The sequence below is a fragment of the Geotrypetes seraphini genome, chromosome 7 (assembly GCF_902459505.1).
Source record: "Geotrypetes seraphini chromosome 7, aGeoSer1.1, whole genome shotgun sequence".
Classification (NCBI taxonomy): Eukaryota; Metazoa; Chordata; class Amphibia; order Gymnophiona; family Dermophiidae; genus Geotrypetes; species Geotrypetes seraphini.
In genome coordinates this window covers 38,482,037-38,499,394 of record NC_047090.1, presented here as the reverse complement: position 1 = coordinate 38,499,394, position 17,358 = coordinate 38,482,037, and the positions used below count along the sequence as shown (strand labels likewise).

General features: G+C 42.2%; 1 protein-coding gene across 7 annotated transcripts in view; it reads left to right on the top strand.

Annotated features, from left to right (window-relative positions):
* PTPRQ (protein tyrosine phosphatase receptor type Q) overlaps positions 1 to 17,358 on the top strand; it is a 294,193-nt gene that overhangs the window by 107,541 nt on the left and 169,294 nt on the right. For 5 of the 7 annotated variants that reach the window (XM_033952701.1, XM_033952702.1, XM_033952700.1 and 2 more), the window contains 3 exons: positions 1,677 to 1,958; positions 15,165 to 15,446; positions 17,053 to 17,337. In XM_033952701.1, the coding sequence (XP_033808592.1) occupies positions 1,677 to 1,958; positions 15,165 to 15,446; positions 17,053 to 17,337 (849 nt within the window). The remainder of the gene's footprint in view (positions 1 to 1,676; positions 1,959 to 15,164; positions 15,447 to 17,052; positions 17,338 to 17,358) is intronic. The other 2 variants (XM_033952703.1, XM_033952707.1) reach the window with 1 other exon arrangement.

The window sequence follows — 17,358 nt, the reverse complement described above, 5'->3', positions numbered from 1 at the left end:
AACATACATATTATAAAGACAAACCAAATATACTGTACATTGAACAAAATTAACATTAACATATCAATTATCAAGATGGAGTTCTTGCTTCATCTTACGACATCACTACATGTTGTTTTTCCTTAAATGTTCTCTTACTTTCTTTAACAATTGTAGTTCACTCCTTTTTCCCTATGCATCACTAATTAATTGTGTATATTGATTGTATGTTTACCTGTTTAAATTGTTTAATTTTGTCCTCCCCCCAAAATTTTTTATTGTTATACGCATTGAAAATATTTGATATTGCTTTTATATCAAAATTTTAATAAACTTGAAACTTGATACATTAAGCCAAAGGGACAATGCAACCCCAGATTTATTCAGCGTTCAGTCTATGCGTATTACATAAATGCATCGATAAACAGTTGAGTTTTCAACTGTTTCCTGAAACATGTACGGTCTTTACACAGTCTCATAACTCTGGGAAGTGAGTTCCAGAGCCGGACTCCCACTGCTAAAAACATTGTATCTCCTGATGGTAGATCCAAGTTTCCTTATTTATAAGCCTCATGCAACCCTCAGATCGTAACTTACGATTTGGATGGTAAACTTTCCAAAGATTAAGATGGTAAACTTTCCAAAGATTTTGTTTTATTTCTACGTATTATCTACGAAAACTGAAAGATGTATACACTTCTGCCTCCGTATTCACGGGGGATGCGGGCAGAACATAGCTTTGAATACTGAAAAACCGCAAATAACTTTATGCATGTTATTTGCGGATTTTCGGTAAAATAGACCTGAAAAAGATAATAAACCATGAATAACCCAACCTGCGATGTGCTCTGTACAACGCTGGGAGCAGTGATTTCCTTCAGGAACCACCAGGAGCAGTGATTTCCAATGTGAAACATCGGGTTCAGTGATTAAAATTAGGGGGTGGAGACAGCAGCCGAAAAATCGCGAATAAGCGAATCTGCAGATACGGAAACCGCAGATATGGAGGGAGAAGTGTATTCATTTGAAAGCAAATGTCAAGACACAAGAAATAAGGCCTTTTTGGAGTTGTTCTCTCTAACAAAAGAATAGTCATGGGCTGTGGATGACCATTTGTTTTTTTGTAATATTGTAATCTATAGCAGTGTTTTCCAATCCTGTCCTGGTGGACCACCAGCCAGTCAGGTTTTCAGGATAGCCCTAATGAATATGCATGGAGCAGATTTGCATGCCTTTCACCTCCATTATATGCAAATCTCTCTCATGCATATTCATTAGGGCTATTCTGAAAATCTGACTGGCTGGTGGTCCTCCAGGACAGGGTTGAGAAACACTGGTCTATAGGACAGGAAAACAGTACTTGATTTAGCTACTGGACGGCTCACATGCGATCACACCTATTAGCTTAGTTATCCTCTGGGCAGCAGAAGAAACAGACCCCTGGAGGAGCCCAGTGGAAAAGGACATCACCATGCTGAGCCAATGGGCTTCGCTGGGGGTATGGTTCTCCTGCTGTCCAGAGGAAAACTATTAACTGCAAGATATTGACCTGATGACGCAGATATGAAATGGACTTCAAATACTGTAGAAAAGTAATAACTCATTTGTTGATGGACAGTAAGCAAGTAGTCAGTTCTGAGTGCTGATGAAAATAAATGAATACCAAAGTATGTATTTTCTTTTCTCCCAACTTACAGAACCAGGGTCTCCTCCCCAAAATTTAGTGCTGGTAGGAGTTACTGCAACAGGCATTAATTTGGAATGGTCACCACCTAAGGAACCGAATGGAATTGTCACCCATTATGAAGTCATCTATATTAATTCCTCTTCTTCATTTACCGAAAATACTACCGCAACAAAAATCTATTTAAAAAATCTAAGACCACACACTTTATACAGCATTTCAGTAAGAGCCTATACCAGATTTGGGCATGGGAATCAGTCAACGTCAGTATTATTTGTGAGGACTTCGGAAACTGGTAAGTGGCATCCCTACAATGCATGACAATTTTCTATAACAAATTAGGCTGTTTATTGTGTGATTTCTCTAAGGTTTGATTATACTCATTCGACACAGAGACAAGATAAAGAAGTCAGTGGTGATTACCTTTTAGGTTGTGATTTCCTTCTTTATATTTTTTCTATTGTTATATGGTATCATACGAGGGTAAATCATAAAGTCAAGGCAAATACGTTTAAACTAAACTAAACTAAGCCTTAGGTTTATATACCGCATCTTCTCCACTGAAGTGGAGCTCGACACGGTTTACAGAGTTTAAAAAATATGGGAAGAGAGAAGAGAAAGAGTTTACAAACAATAAAAAGAGGGGATGTAATCAGGAGAAGAGATTATTATATGCTAGAGAAAAGCCAGGTTTTCAGTTGTTTACGGAATAGTTGGAGGGAGTCCAGGTTCCGCAGCGGGACAGTGAGGTCGTTCCAGAGGCCGGTGATTTTGGAGAGGAGGGATCTACCCAGTTTACCTGCATGGAGGATGCCGTGTAGAGAGGGGAAGGATAGTTTATGTCTGTGGGCAGATCTGGTGGTAGTTGGTGTCGGGGCGAGGAAGGATAGAGGGATTAGGGGCGGAAGGATACCGTGAATGATCTTGAAAGCCAGGCAGGAGCATTTGAAATGAATTCTGGAAAGTACTGGGAGCCAGTGAAGATTGGTAAGTAGAGGGGAGACGTGGTCATATTTGCGTTTAGCAAAAATCAGCTTAGCCGCAGTGTTCTGGGGGCTTTAATAGAAGTAACTGTGAGCAATTGAACATATCACTTTTCCACATAGTCCCCATGCAGGATGACAGTATCGTTCCACTAGTTTCTGCATTCCTGCAGAGAAGACGTTTCTGGGCTGCTCCCAAAGCTAGGTGAGCACCGCTTCCTTTAGTTCATCATGCTTTATCTTTTGCTCTTTGAGTCGCAGTGATGCCCCCATGTCTCGTCGCCAGTGACAGTTCTCTCCAGAATACTCGGATCTTCTTTATACCATCTCAGGAACTGGGTCGCAACTTCCACACGCTGTTGCTTGTGCAGATCAGTAAGCTGTTTGGGAACCCATCGTGTGCAGACTCTCCTATATGCCACGTTATCATGCATTATGGCAAATGCAGAGCCATAGCTGATAGCCAAATTTGCAGCTAATTGAGACACCGTTATCCATCGGTCTCCTCTAATCAAGGCATGTGCTCTTGTGTGTGCTTTCTAATCAATCGATGTGTTCTTGTGTGCACAATGGAGATGGGTGACCAGAATGCCCCTCATCGGTTACACCTGTTCTTCCCGCTTTAAACCTTTTTGTACACTCATAAACATTTCATTGATTCATGGCGCTATGTTCATACTGGATCAATACCCAGTGGTGAATATCCACAGGTTTAACTCCCTCTGCCCAAAGAAAGCACGTTATTCTTCAATGGTGCAATCTTGCAATGGAGCATCCATGTTTCTGACCTTGTGGCTGCCACATGACTCGAGGCCTAGCACTGTGCATGGATGACCTATCCAACAGGCAATGTATGAGTACATATGTTGCATTTCGCTAGCTCTGTTCTGGTTATTGCGTAATTTAACAATTTCTTTTTTGATTTGCCCTCGTACAATTGTAAATCTCTTCCTTTGCTGTTTAAATTTTAATAGATAAAATGAACTAAATAAAAAAAGAAGTCTAAGACAGTGGTTCTCAATCTAGTCCAGGGGTGTCCAACCTGCGGCCCAAGGGCCGCATGCAGCCCCGTGAAGGATTTTGTGTCTGTATGGCCCCGGTCAAAGGTGATGCAGTGTTTTCCTCTGCTGTCCCTGGGTGTTTACTATCTTGCTGGCTCCCTCCTCAGTCTTGCTGCAGCGTTTGCACATTTGTGCGGCCCCAGAAACAATTTTTTCAGTCAATGCGGCCCAGGGAAGCCAAAAGGTTGGACACCCCTGATCTAGTCCTTGAGGAACACCTAGCCAGGCAGTCAAGAAAAGTAGGGCGAGATAAATGGTCTTCTAAAAAAAAAAAAAAAAACAACAAAGAAGGGGGGAAGAGGCTTGAAGAAGTGCAAACAATAATTTTATTAAATAATGGCTTAATAGAGCTCTCAATGTACATCGCAAAGCTACAACCCAGCCGGGTGCCATTGATAGAATTGATTCCTTAGCATTCAACGGGAGGAGGCCTATACAGTAAGTGGGTGGAACATGAGTAGGCCATGGACTTACCTGCATAACTTCTGGAATACTATAATTGGTACATGTTACACTTAGGTGGACTTACTTAAGCCTTCCATTGACTTGTTATTAGTAGTTGTGCCTAAGTTTCACTGTGAGAAAGGTGCTTTACTCTAGTCTAATATAATAATGCCCTAAGCGCGCATGCGCACTCCCACCTGCGTGCTCCCACTTTCCATGCGCTGTAGGGCACCGCAGGTAGGAGTGCACATGCGCGAGAATTCCCCGAGGCGGATGTCGGCCGCGGTGGCTGTTGGCGGCTGCAGGCCACAGCGGCAGATGGCTGAAGCCTGGCTGGAAGAGGATGAGGAGGAGCTGCGAGAGAGAGACAGAGACAGATGGATGAGAAGGACAGAGGGGCTACTAGGGGGACCAGGAGAGATGGTAGGGGATAGGGAGAGAGAGACTTCAGGGAGTGTGGAGGGGGCAGGAGAGAGAAATGGTCTTGGGGAAGGACAGAGGGGGACAGGAAAGGGAAAGATGGCAAAAGAGGTGAAACAGGGTCAGAGAGAGATGGTAGAGGGTGTGAAAGGGGGAAGGGAGAGATGGAAATGGTAGGACCACTGCTGCTTTGGGGCACTGAGGGAGGAAAGGTTGGTACGTCAGGACTGCTGCTGCCGCCTCGGGTAAGTAAAGACCTTGTCAGGAAGGCCAAAAGGGTACAAAGGAAGTGGTGAAAGGTGAGGTGGTGGGACTGGGATCAGTGGGAGGCAGGGTCCGGGCATGATAGAGGCGGGGCATGGGTGGGGCTATTCTAGCACCCGTTACTGTAATGAATGTAACGGGCTAAAACACTAGTATTCTATAATGGTTTAAGCCTGCTAGAAAGTCATTATAGAACATGCGCTAAGGGCTAGATTCAGTAAATGACACCCAAAATTCAGCGCTAAAAACAATTGTTCTGAGGTGGGCGTACTTTATAGAACAAGATCCAGGCTCAGCTTTGGACACGAGGAGTTACATCAACTGATCCCAGCACATAAGTTGGGTGTGGATCTATGCTATTCATCGAAACAAACGGGAACAAACAAGGCCCTACGTAATGTGAACCAAAGGACAAACACAGTGGAGCTTGTGTGGAATCAGGATTCAAAATCAACTTTACTTCATTGTAAATAACAGCAAATTGCAATACAATTCGCTCTCATGTAGATGAAGAGTCTGTCACATCTCTTGACATAAATAATACAATAAAATTCAGAAGATTGTATATGAACATATTACATCTATCATAATAAAACCCTAAGCGCGTACGCACACTTCAAACACTGTGATCCTTGCCTCCGTGATCCGTGCTTCTGTGGTGCTGCATGTGCAGTAGGACCCTGCGGCGGTTTCTCTATCGGCCTTCGTTCTCATGCGCATACGCGCCAATGGCTTCCCCCCTCTCAAACCCCAGCCAGCCTGCGCCTTGACAAACGACGCACAGACAGGGACTAGCGGCGTTTCTCCAGCCCGAGGCCGGACCAGCAGCTCAAGCAGCTGCGGTTTCATCATGCAGCCGTGGGCCATTTGCTAGGCCGGCCCACTTCGATAATGCGAGGCGGGCCGGCCTAGCAAAAGCCCTGAGGCTGCCTGGGCTAGTGGATTCTGGACAGGGGGAGCAGGTAAGGGAGAAGGGTACTACTGCACAGGGGGGAGGTAAAAGGGGAGCAGGGAAGGGATGTTTCTGGACAAGGGGGGAGGTAAAAGTAAGGGCTAAATGTAAACGGGCTAAAAAACTAGTATTAAATAAAAACACATATATAAAATAATATTCTACAAATAACATAAAACGATATGTACAGTATTAAATAAAACCATATGTAAAATGTTTAAACAAATAATATAAAAAGAAATTTATATGTATTGTAAGGTTCACTCCTCCTGATGAAGGTGGGCTTGCCGAAACACGGCCATGCTGAGGGATATTACATTAGAAATTTCTATTCCGCCATTACCTTGCAGTTCAAGGCGGATTACAAAAGAGTTATAAAAGGTGGGTACAATATTGGATCATTGGTAAATTCAGGAGAAGCTGAGAAGTTGATATGACACAGACTCGTCATCTACATGAGAAAGAATTGCATTGAACTTTGCTATTATTTACAGTACATTAACGATGATTTTGAGTCCTGATTCCACACAAGCTCCGCTTTCTTCTTTTTAAATTGCAAGAGGATTGTGAAAAATTGCGAAAGCACCTTGTGAAACTAGGCACAAAAATGGCTGATGACTTTTAATGTGAGCAAGTGCAAAGTGATGCGTGTGGGAAAGAGGAACCCAACCTATAGCTACGTGATGCTGGGTTCTAGGTTAGGAGTCACTGCCCAGAAAAGGGATCTAGGTGTCATTGTTGGGGATATGTTGAAACCTTCAGCTCAATGAGGCTAAGAAAGCAAATAGAATGTTATGAATTATCAGGAAAGGAATGAAAACAAGCGTGAAAATGTTATAATGCCCCTTGTATCGCTCTATGTTACGACCGCAACCTGAATACTGTGTGGAATTCTGGTCACTGTATCTCAAAAAAGATTTAGCGGAATTAGAAAAGGTACAGAGAAGGGCAACAAAAATGATAAAAGGGATGGGTCAACTTCCCTTTGAGGAGAGGCTAAAGTGGCTAGGGATCTTCAGCTTAGAGAAGAGCTGGCTCAAAGGTGATATGACAGAGGTCTCTAAAATACTGAGTGGAGTGGAAAGGGTAGATGTGAATCACTTGTTCACTCTTTCTCAAAACACTAGGACTAGGGGGCATGCGATGAAGCTACTAAGTAGTAGATTACAAACAAACCGGAGAAAATATTTCTTCACACATCGTGTAATTAAACTCTGGAATTTGTTTCCAGATAATGTGGTGAAATCAGTTAGCTTAGCGGGGTTTTAAAAAGGTTTGAATCATTTCCTAAAAGAGAAATTCATAGGCCATTATTGAGATGGCTTGGGGAAAATCAACTGCTTATTCCTAGGATAGAAACATAGAAACATAGAAAGATGACGGCAGAAAAGGGCCAAGGCCCATCAAGTCTGCCCACTCTATAGACCCTCCCCTTAATATTATACAATGTTTTACCCTGACCCACTTAGGGATCCCACATGGGCGTCCCATTTATTCTTAAAATCTGGCACGCTGCTGGCCTCGATTACCTGTACTGGAAGCTTGTTCCATTGATCAATCACTCGCTCCGTGAAGAAATACTTCCTGGTGTCGCCGTGAAATTTTCTGCCCTTGAGTTTGAGCGGGTGCCCCCTTGTGGTTGAGGGGCCTCTGAGAAGGAAAATGTTATCTTCCACTTCTATACGTCCGGTGACGTATTTAAACGTCTCAATCATGTCTCCCCTCTCCCTGCGTTCCTCGAGAGTGTAGAGCTGCAAATTGTTTAGTCTTGCTTCGTACGAGAGACCTTTAAGCCCTGAGACCATTCTGGTGGCCATCCTTTGGACCGACTCGACCCTCTGCATGTCTTTGCGATAATGTGGCCTCCAGAATTGCACGCAGTATTCCAGATGAGGTCTCACCATGGTCCTGTATAATGGCATTATGACTGCAGGCTTTCTGCTGACGAAACTTCTACGGATGCAACCCAGCATCTGTCTTGCCCTTGAGGAAGCCTTCTCCACCTGATTGGCAGATTTCATGTCTGCACTAATGATTACTCCTAAATCTCGTTCTGCTGAAGTCCTGGTCAAGGTCTCCCCGTTCAAGGTATAAGTTCTGCATGGGTTTCTGCTACCCAGGTGCATGACCTTACACTTTCCAGCATTGAAGCCCAGCTGCCAGGTTGAGGACCAGCATTCCAATGTACGCAGGTCCTGTGCCATAATATCTTGTAGATTGTCCTCGCTTACCATATTACATAGTTTGGCGTCGTCGGCGAATAATGTTACTTTACCTTGAAGCCCTTGAGTCAGATCTCCTATGAATATGTTGAAGAGGAGTGGACCCAAGACCGAACCCTGCGGCACCCCGCTGGTCACCTCCGATGTCTCAGAGAAAGTACCGTTAACCATCACCCTCTGAAGTCTGCCACTCAGCCAGAGTCTCTCCTAACCCCATCGATTTCATCTTGTTTAACAGTCTGCGGTGTGGGACGCTGTCAAAAGCTTTACTGAAGTCCAGGTACACTATGTCTAGTGAATCTCCTTCGTCCAGTCTTTTTGTTACCCAGTCAAAGAAGCTGATGAGGTTTGATTGGCAGGACCTACCCTTGGTGAATCCATGTTGATTGGGGTCCCGTAGATTCCCTTCGTCCAAGACCGTGTCCAATTGGCGTTTGATCAGTGTTTCCATGAGTTTGCATACTATCGATGTCAGACTCACCGGTCTGTAATTTGCAGCCTCTGTCCTGCAACCCTTTTTGTGTAGAGGAACGACGTTAGCTGTTTTCCAGTCCAAGGGGACTGTCCCTGTACTCAGTGAGAGATTGAAGAGCACGGCTAACGGTTCTGCCAGGACATCACCTAACTCCCTGAGCACTCTGGGGTGCAGATTGTCCGGTCCCATGTCTTTGTCCACCTTGAGTTTTGTTAGCTCAAGGTAAACCCCACTGGGTGTGAATTTAAAATTCCGAAACGGGTCTTTTGTGTTTGACTGTGGCTTCAATTGAGGGACGGACCCTGGCGCTTCGCAGGTGAAGACCGAGCAGAAGTATTCGTTTAGTAGTTCGGCCTTTTCGGGATCCGATTCTGCGTAATTCCCATCCGTTTTTTTCAGGCGTACTATCCCGTCTGTGTTTTTTTTCCTGTCACTGATATACCGGAAAAAGGATTTGTCCCCTTTCTTAATGTTGTTTGCTAGAGTTTCTTCCACTCGAAGCAGCATAGAATCTGTTTTGTTACTTGGGTTTGACCACTATTGAAAACAAGATACTGGGCTTAATGAACCTTCAGTCTGTCCCAGTATGGCAGCTTTTATGTTCTTAAGTATAGGACAGTCAAGCCATTGTGACATCACTGGTGAAGTTGGATCTTACGCACTGGTGGAAGGAGGCATTGCGACATCACAATCTCAGCTCTGGAATGTTGCTACTCTCTTTGGGTTTCTGCCACTGTTGGAAACAGAATACTGGGCTTGATGGACAATTGGTCTGACCCAGTGGGGCTATTCTTATGTTCTTTTAGTCAATAAAAATATAAATATAAACACAGGAGAACTATGAAACATATAACACTAGGTACCTTTTGCATTTGTTTTGTTTCCTCCCAGCTTGGTTTTTAAGGTTTAAAACCTAGATGCTTTGTACCATCTCATTTGATGCTCTCCTTGATTCCTCAGTTTGAACCCAAATACGGTAAGAAGTGTCGATGTGTCAACAGTAAAAATTCATGTTACCAGAGCAGATGAAAAGCTAAATAAACAGCTTCTCCTGCTGCTTTGATTGAGTAATATTTTCCCCTAAAATGAAATTGTTTGCATTCTCTTCGTCATAGGGACGTACATTTGAAATTCATAGTTTAAGTTTCATTTTCAGCTTAAATATGTCGCCCAAAAAGCTGACTGAAGTTAAACGGTTCCACTTGAAGAAACATTTTCAGAAATGGTGAACAAATTCCGCAGTTACATAACATAACATAACTTTATTTTTCTACACCACCTCAATCAAAAGAGTTCTAGGCAGTTTGCATAAATGAGAAAAAAAAAAAACTGGACAATCGGCGAAATACAAAATATTAGTAATAAGAATACAGCATATTAACTAAAAGGTCGCTAAAAAATTTGAGTTACTACAGTAAAACTATTATGTTAAGGATAAAACATCGAATTAAGAGATAAATTTATCAAATAGTGCTGTCTTAATTTTTTTTCGGAACGCGCCATACGACAATATGGCTCCGCTAATATAATTACCCAGCCAGGACTGTTGTTTACTTGCTTGAAATGCAAGCATCCTGTCTAAGAAAAACCTAACTTTACAGCCTAAAGTCTTCTGGTATGCAAATAAGTTACAATTCCTGGTTACCCTCACGGGGTTATATAGCACAAAATGAGATAACAGGTAGGTAGGGGCCAATCCCCAAACCAACTTGAAACAAAGGCATTAAAATTTGAACATTACTCATGCTTCCACTGGTAACCAGTGTAATAATCGGTAATAAGGACTGATATGATTGCTTTTCTTCAGCCCAAATATCAGGCGAATAGCCGTATTCTGCGCTATTCTCAATTTTCTCACAACTTTTTTTGGTGCTCCCAAATAAATAATGTTACAGTAGTCCAATATAGATAATACCAATGCCATAGAGGGTCAAAATATTTTTTTGATGGTCTTTAATTTCCATAGTGCAAAAAAGCACTTTTTCATCACCAAATTCATATGTTCTTCCAAATTTAGAAGGGAGTCTAAAGTGACTCCTAATATTTTTATGGATTTTAATATTGAGTAATCATGACCATTAAGGTGAAGCGATGTCTTAGTTATTTTATCATTTGGACTAGCAAAAAATTTTTTGCCTTTTCTGTGTTCAATTTCAATTTAAAATTGGTTGTCCATTGCTCTATTTCAATCATAATGTGAGAAATTTGTTCTAAGATTTCTTTTGTTATGTTATTCAAAGGAATTAAAATAGAAATATCATCTGCTTATATGTAAAAATTTAAATTCAGCTTCTACAACAGGTGTCCTAAAGATGAGATATAGATGTTAAAAAGCATGGGTGACAGTACCTTTATAAGATCAACCTGCCAAAATTATCAGCATCAATAAAACGTACCGTACTGCCATAATGTCACTGAGATCCCCACCCACGGAAGAGCAAGTGAAATTCTGGGAACTAAAAATATTCAAAAAAAAAAAAAAAAAGGAAAATGTGAACTATATAATTTAGGCGGGGAAAAGTTTTTCATGCCACTGAAGAGTCTACATTTCATAGGCATCCTTACTGAGGTCACAGTATAAACACTGGTATTAATCAAGCTGTCATTATGAAACTTTTCCCACTTCTTACCATCTAGAAAAAAAATCTCTACGGAGACACCTAAAAAAATATAGATCTAATCCTGGCATAAATCAAACTGCATTTACGGGGGAAAGGAATTACATGCTTAGCAGCAAGGGTCAAAACCTCCTTCCTCTGTGTCTGTGTCTCACGAGACAGGTTAGGGAAAACCCATACCATAAAACCCCATGAAATGAGCCATCTGATTCCAGAATCTCAGCTTAGGGACAGAGTCACGGTCTTGGGGAAAATAAATTGGTCTTACACTGTAGCTCTATTTATCTCTCCAACTATTGATCTCTCAAAATATCCAATCAAATCTAAACTATTTGGAAATGTTCACCAACCCACAATTGACATCCAAAATCTTTTTTTTCCTTTTTGCCCAGAAAAGAAGAAAAACAAACTTTAGCAAAAGCTGGGATGGCAGTATTGCTAATACAAGTCTTGTGGACGAAGAAAAGGAGGGTGAGGGATTTGGGGGCATTCAGGCTGTGAAGATTCAGGTCCAAATTCTGTTTTCAGAGGTGCCCAACTAGATAGCGCCCATCTAAATTAAATAAGAAGCCCAATTAAGCTTTTTAATCAGCACTGATTGAAACATAGGCGCCTATCAAGAAAGCGCGATTCTGTAACAAGGCGCCTCTAAAAACTTTGTTAGCCTTCAAAAAAAATAGGCGCCATGCATGTTAGGCGCGGGCATGGCTACATGTTAGGCGCCTTTTTACAGAATCGCTGCTCTTTTAGTTGCGCCTAGAGCGGGCCTATTTAATGGGCGCCTCCAGAATAGGTGCCGCTCAGCGTGAATCACTAAACAGCACCCAATTTTACTTGAATCGCGCTGAACAGTGCCTATATCAGCGCATAACTTTTGGGCGCTTCTTATAGAATTTGCCCTTCAATGATCAAGCTATATTCTTCAGTCTCTCAACCTTCAATATATAGTTTTTTGCCCTGAAAAATCTGCCCTTGCACAGCCATAAGCTGCACAATCGGTCGTTCTGTCAAAGCAAGGTCTATAAATGTTTGACTGCATTGTAAAATGCACATCCTCAATAGCTACAGAAACCGATGCCAAAGTCTATTCCATAACTGTTCTGGTTCTTCGAATGCTCATTATTACCCAGCTTTTCAAATCCAGTTCTAGTTGACAAATTTACCATCACCGTTGTTACCTTTGGGGAAAAAATGGAACCCTTCGACATCAATTTTCGGAGCTTTTCTACATCGTTGAATGCTGCATGATGGAGAACCCCTTCCACACTGCTCTTCTCCGTTCTCCGTCATGAAGACTGGCTCCAAACAGGCACCACAGCTTTCATGCGAGGGGAGAATGGTGCTTCCTCTGATGGAACACCTACGTACAACGTACCCCCTCCATCTCTCTCATGGATGTACATCGGTGCAGCAGCCTATATGAGATGATCCTCAAAATTCAGTTGGATGGCTTTTCGCACATTGGTCACTGAACTGGACAGTGCTGATGTATGAAGGACAAAATCAGACAGAATGGAGGAGGGAATGCAGGGGGCCAGTCTCAGAGGTTTTTGAAGTCTTATCCCTTAAGTTTTAAGTTTATTTAGTTTTTGATATATATAACCTATCAAGGTGAATCTAAGTGGTGTACGATAGAACAAAGTATGCATATATAAGTTATGAGATAAAAAGAAATGAACATAGTTACAAGAGAGATTAAAAAAAGGCAAAGATGGGAAACAAAAAAAGGATAGGGGGGGGAGAGAAATACAACTTTAAAAAAAAGAGGGGGAGAAGGGAAAAGACAAATAGGAAAGGGGAGATAAAATATCTTTTCTTGATTAATCCCCCCTTTTACAAAACCACAATAGCGGTTTATAGTACAGGCCGGCGTGCTGCATGCTCTGCGCTGCTCCTGACGCTCATAGGAACTCTATGAATGTCGGGAGCAGCGCAGAGTATTCAGCGCACCGGCCTGCGCTAAAAACTCCTATCGCTGTTTTGTAAAAGGGGGCTAACTTATCTTATGCATTGTACACGTCTTTAAACAAAAACGTTTTAAGATTTGATCTGAACTCTGATATGGAATTTTCCTGCCTAAGATGAGCGGGCAAAGCATTCCATAAGGATGGTGCTGTCACCGAAAAGATGGATTCGCGCGTGGTGCCTTGATGGATTGGCTGGAAGATTTCTAGGAGCTGTTCTAGGAGCAGTCTAAGGAAGAATTAATCTGTCGATAAAGGCCGGGGGAATGTTCCAGTTTTGTTTTAAATGTATAAAGCAGAATTTTAAACGTTATGCGATAAGAAATGGGTAGCCAGTGCGCATCTTTTAATAGAGGAGTAACGTGATCACATTTTTTGGCTTACAGACAGTTCTCCATCTCCATCACAGAAGTAATTAACCTAATGGAAAATGATCAAAAGCTGTGTCAGCATCCTTCCTCGTATTGCCTTCATGATCCCTTTTCTAAATTAAATTTGCAGATTAAAACTATTATGAATAATTCAAGAATGTCGCAGCGATTGGCCAGATGACTTACACTACATAATACAGTAGTTTTCTAATGTAAACCGTAATATGGCTAAGAGTTCATAAGCACAATTGGCACAGAACAAGTAAGTGGTGGACTTGTTTTGCAGACCCTCTCTGTGGCAGGGTAGCAGATCCTGCATCATGCACAGAAATATTATAAACAAAGAAAAAAAAAAGAGAGAGAGACATTAGCCATTATTAGGATGGACTTGGGAAAATCATTGCTTATTCCTTGGATAAGCAGCATAAAAACTGTTTTGCTCTTTGGGATCTTAACAGGTACATGTGACTTAAGGCTGGCCACTGGGACAGACCGAAGGTCCATCAAGACTAGTATCCTGTTTCCAACAGTGGCCAGCCTTAAGTCACATGTACCTGTTAAGATCCCAAAGAGCAAAACAGTTTTTATGCTGCTCATCCAAGGAATAAGCAATGATTTTCCCAAGTCCATCCTAATAAAGATGGACTTGGAAAAATCATTGCTTATTCCTTGGATGAGCAGCATAAAATCTGTTTTGCTCTTTGGGATCTTAACAGGTACATGTGACTTTAGGCTGGCCACTGTTGGAAACAGGATACTAGTCTTGATGGACCTTCGGTCTGTCCCAGTACGGCAACTCTTAGGCTCTTATGAGGCAGGTGGCACATAGGTAAACAAGATGAGAGGGAAAAAGTCCAAGCCAGCAGATCTTCTTGATATAACTACTTTGAACTCTCAAGGTATAGCGGGTTATAAATTAATTTTTATGATTATTATTTCTTGGAACACCCTCCCAGAGGAGCTGGTAGAGACCAGAGCAGAGACAGAATTCACAAAGGCTTGGGTTGAATAGAGAATATGGGCAAGCATATGGGCAAAGCAAAACAAATGACATAGTGGGGTGTAACCTGTACGGAGCGGCAGATTCATAGGCTTAGAGGAGGTAACCTGCATGTTGTACGCAGAGCAACAGGTATGTCTCTAGCCACCTTGTTGAGGAATCTACAGTAGATGGACATTCTAGTCTTTACCTGTCAACAAGTACTTTATTACTGTGTTACTACCCTCTTCTTGTTGTGAGACCTGCTGAACATGGCACAGTATTTTCACATTTAATAATAATTTTATTTTTATATACAGCCCTACCACATAGTTCTAGGCGGTTCACATACAGTACTAAAAGTATACAAACACTGAATAAAAATACAAAATCTAAGAAAACTAAGATTATACAATAATTAAATAAAATGCATTCGCAAAAATAGATAGATATTCCTTAAAAAAGTTCAACTGTAAAATCAATGTGCAAATTTCCCATCAATATTCTAAAACATCAGTTTACAAACTTTTCAAATAAATCAGTTTTCAATAATTTCCTAAAATACATACATGAACAGGCCTGAGAAATAATAGAACTCATCCATGAATCCATTTTACCTGCCTGAAAACCAAGCAATTTATCAAAAAATCTCTTGTAACGACAAGGCTTAATAATCGGGAACACAAATAGGTATTGCCCTCGAGTTATTCTTTTAAGTTTATATTTCTCCATTGTCTTCTCATTTCAGCTCCTTCCAGTCCTCCATATGACTTAACCTACAGTAGTTTCAACTCTACTGCAGTGAAGGTTTCATGGAAACCACCTGTCTATGCCAACGGAGTTATACTATTTTACACCATTAATTACTGGAATAAATCGCATGTTCTCAACAGTACTACCAACGAATCTTCGGTGGTCTTGGGGAACCTTCAGAAATTCTCTCAATATGTGGTTGCTGTATCTCCTCACACAATTCATGGAAATGGAAATCAAACAAGTGATGCTTTGGTCATGATAACCTTGGAAGATGGTAAGCCATGGCATTAGACCAAGGAGGCAATGTTAGAAGGTTTTACAAGTATGAAAAGGTGATTTGCGTGTGTATATTGGCACACACATATAACTAGTGATTTCAGAAGAAATGCTCTTGTATGTATATCGCAGTTAACTGTCTATGTTTTAGTTGACTCCATAAACTCAGAAGTTCATTGCTGAAGCCCATACGTGGCCTGGCATTGAATTTTCAGGCATAACGCTATCAGTGATCAGTGAAACACTGAGGCCCTGATTCTATAAATGATGACTAAATTTAGACGCGTGCTGATCGAGGCACCTAACTTATTTTTACTAAGTCATGCAGCCGAGTGCCACTTGTCAAATGCTTCGACACCCATTCAAGTCTTATGGGCGTCGGAACATTTACTGTACCGGTCCGCACTGTCGGACTAATAAAAGAAGGGGTTAATTATTTTAAAAGATTGAATTGATGCCATTAATTGAAAATTGCAATGAAATTACAATTAAATAGATGGTAGGCGTCTAACTTGGTAGGCACCTATCACTTAGAGCAGGGATCTCAAAGTCCCTCCTTGAGGGCTGCAATCCAGTTGGGTTTTCAGGATTTCCCCAATGAATATGCATTGAAAGCAGTGCATGCAAATAGATCTCATGCATATTCATTGGGGAAATCCTGAGAACCCAACTGGATTGCGGCCCTCAAGGAGGGACTTTGAGACCCCTGACTTAGAGGTAAGCCTCTACTCCAAAAAGTAGGTGTGGCTAGATCATAGGCATGTTTTGCATTTAGGGGTGGATTACGGGCATACTTTGACTTAGATGCACTCATGTAGGCCAAAAAAACCCTGGCATAAATACAGCGCGCCTACGGTGTCAACACCTACTGGTACCTAAGACTACTTTGGACGCCATTATGCATGATTCTATAAATGACGCTTTACTTATGATTGACCCTTGTGCTCCTCAATGCCTACATGTTAGGCATCTTTTGAGGAATCAGGACCTGAGTGCTGCTGGTTGAATATCGACCCCATTGTGTTCTAATCCTTCCAAAACAGCTGTAGCATGCAAAGTTGGAAGTAATGTATACAAGCCTATTAGTGAACTCAGCAACTTCTCACTTGTGCAAGGCAGGATTAACCAATAGGCCAAGTAGGTATGTGCCTAGGGCCCAAAATGGTCAGGGGGGCCCGATGAAGGAAAGCATCAACATTGTTTTTTCCAAACGGCAATGGGCCCCTCCAGCATCGATTGGCAACGCGGGGCCCCCCGATTGGCAACGCAGGCCCCACCCCAATCGGCAACGAGGCCCCACCCCAATCAACGGAAAGTAAGACAAGCAAGCAATGCGGGTAAGAAAGGCAACTGGAACTGCAATTGTGCAAGCGGTGCTGCTTGCCCAAAGCTTCCCCTGATGCAGCTTCCTGTTTCCGCCTGGGCGCATGGTGGGGTGGGGCGGGGCAGGGGGCCCAGTGTACTTGTGTGCCTAGGGGCCCTCGACGAATTAATCCTGCCCTGCACTTGTGTCATGTATTATTTCTTTGAAACAGTGCCTCTTTATTTTGTGTTGAGAGAATTCTTAAATTCCTTTCTTTCATATTTTTTTTGTTTCTCCGCAGTTCCCGACGACCCTCCTCACAACCTGTCCTATTGCAATCTAAGCTCTACTTCCATTCAGCTGTCCTGCTCTTCGCCTTCCTCTCCTAATGGCCTCATTCAGTTCTACACAATCTCATACCTAGGAGCCGATGGCATTCTTCAGCGTGTAAACCATAGTTACTGCGTTGTGGTCCTCAGTGGCCTCCGCAAGTACAGTGACTATAGCGTTACCGCGAGTGCCAGCACGTCTGTGGGACACGGGCCACAGACAAATCCACCCCTCTTTGTAAGAACTGATGAAGATGGTAATTTAGCCTTAAGATTTA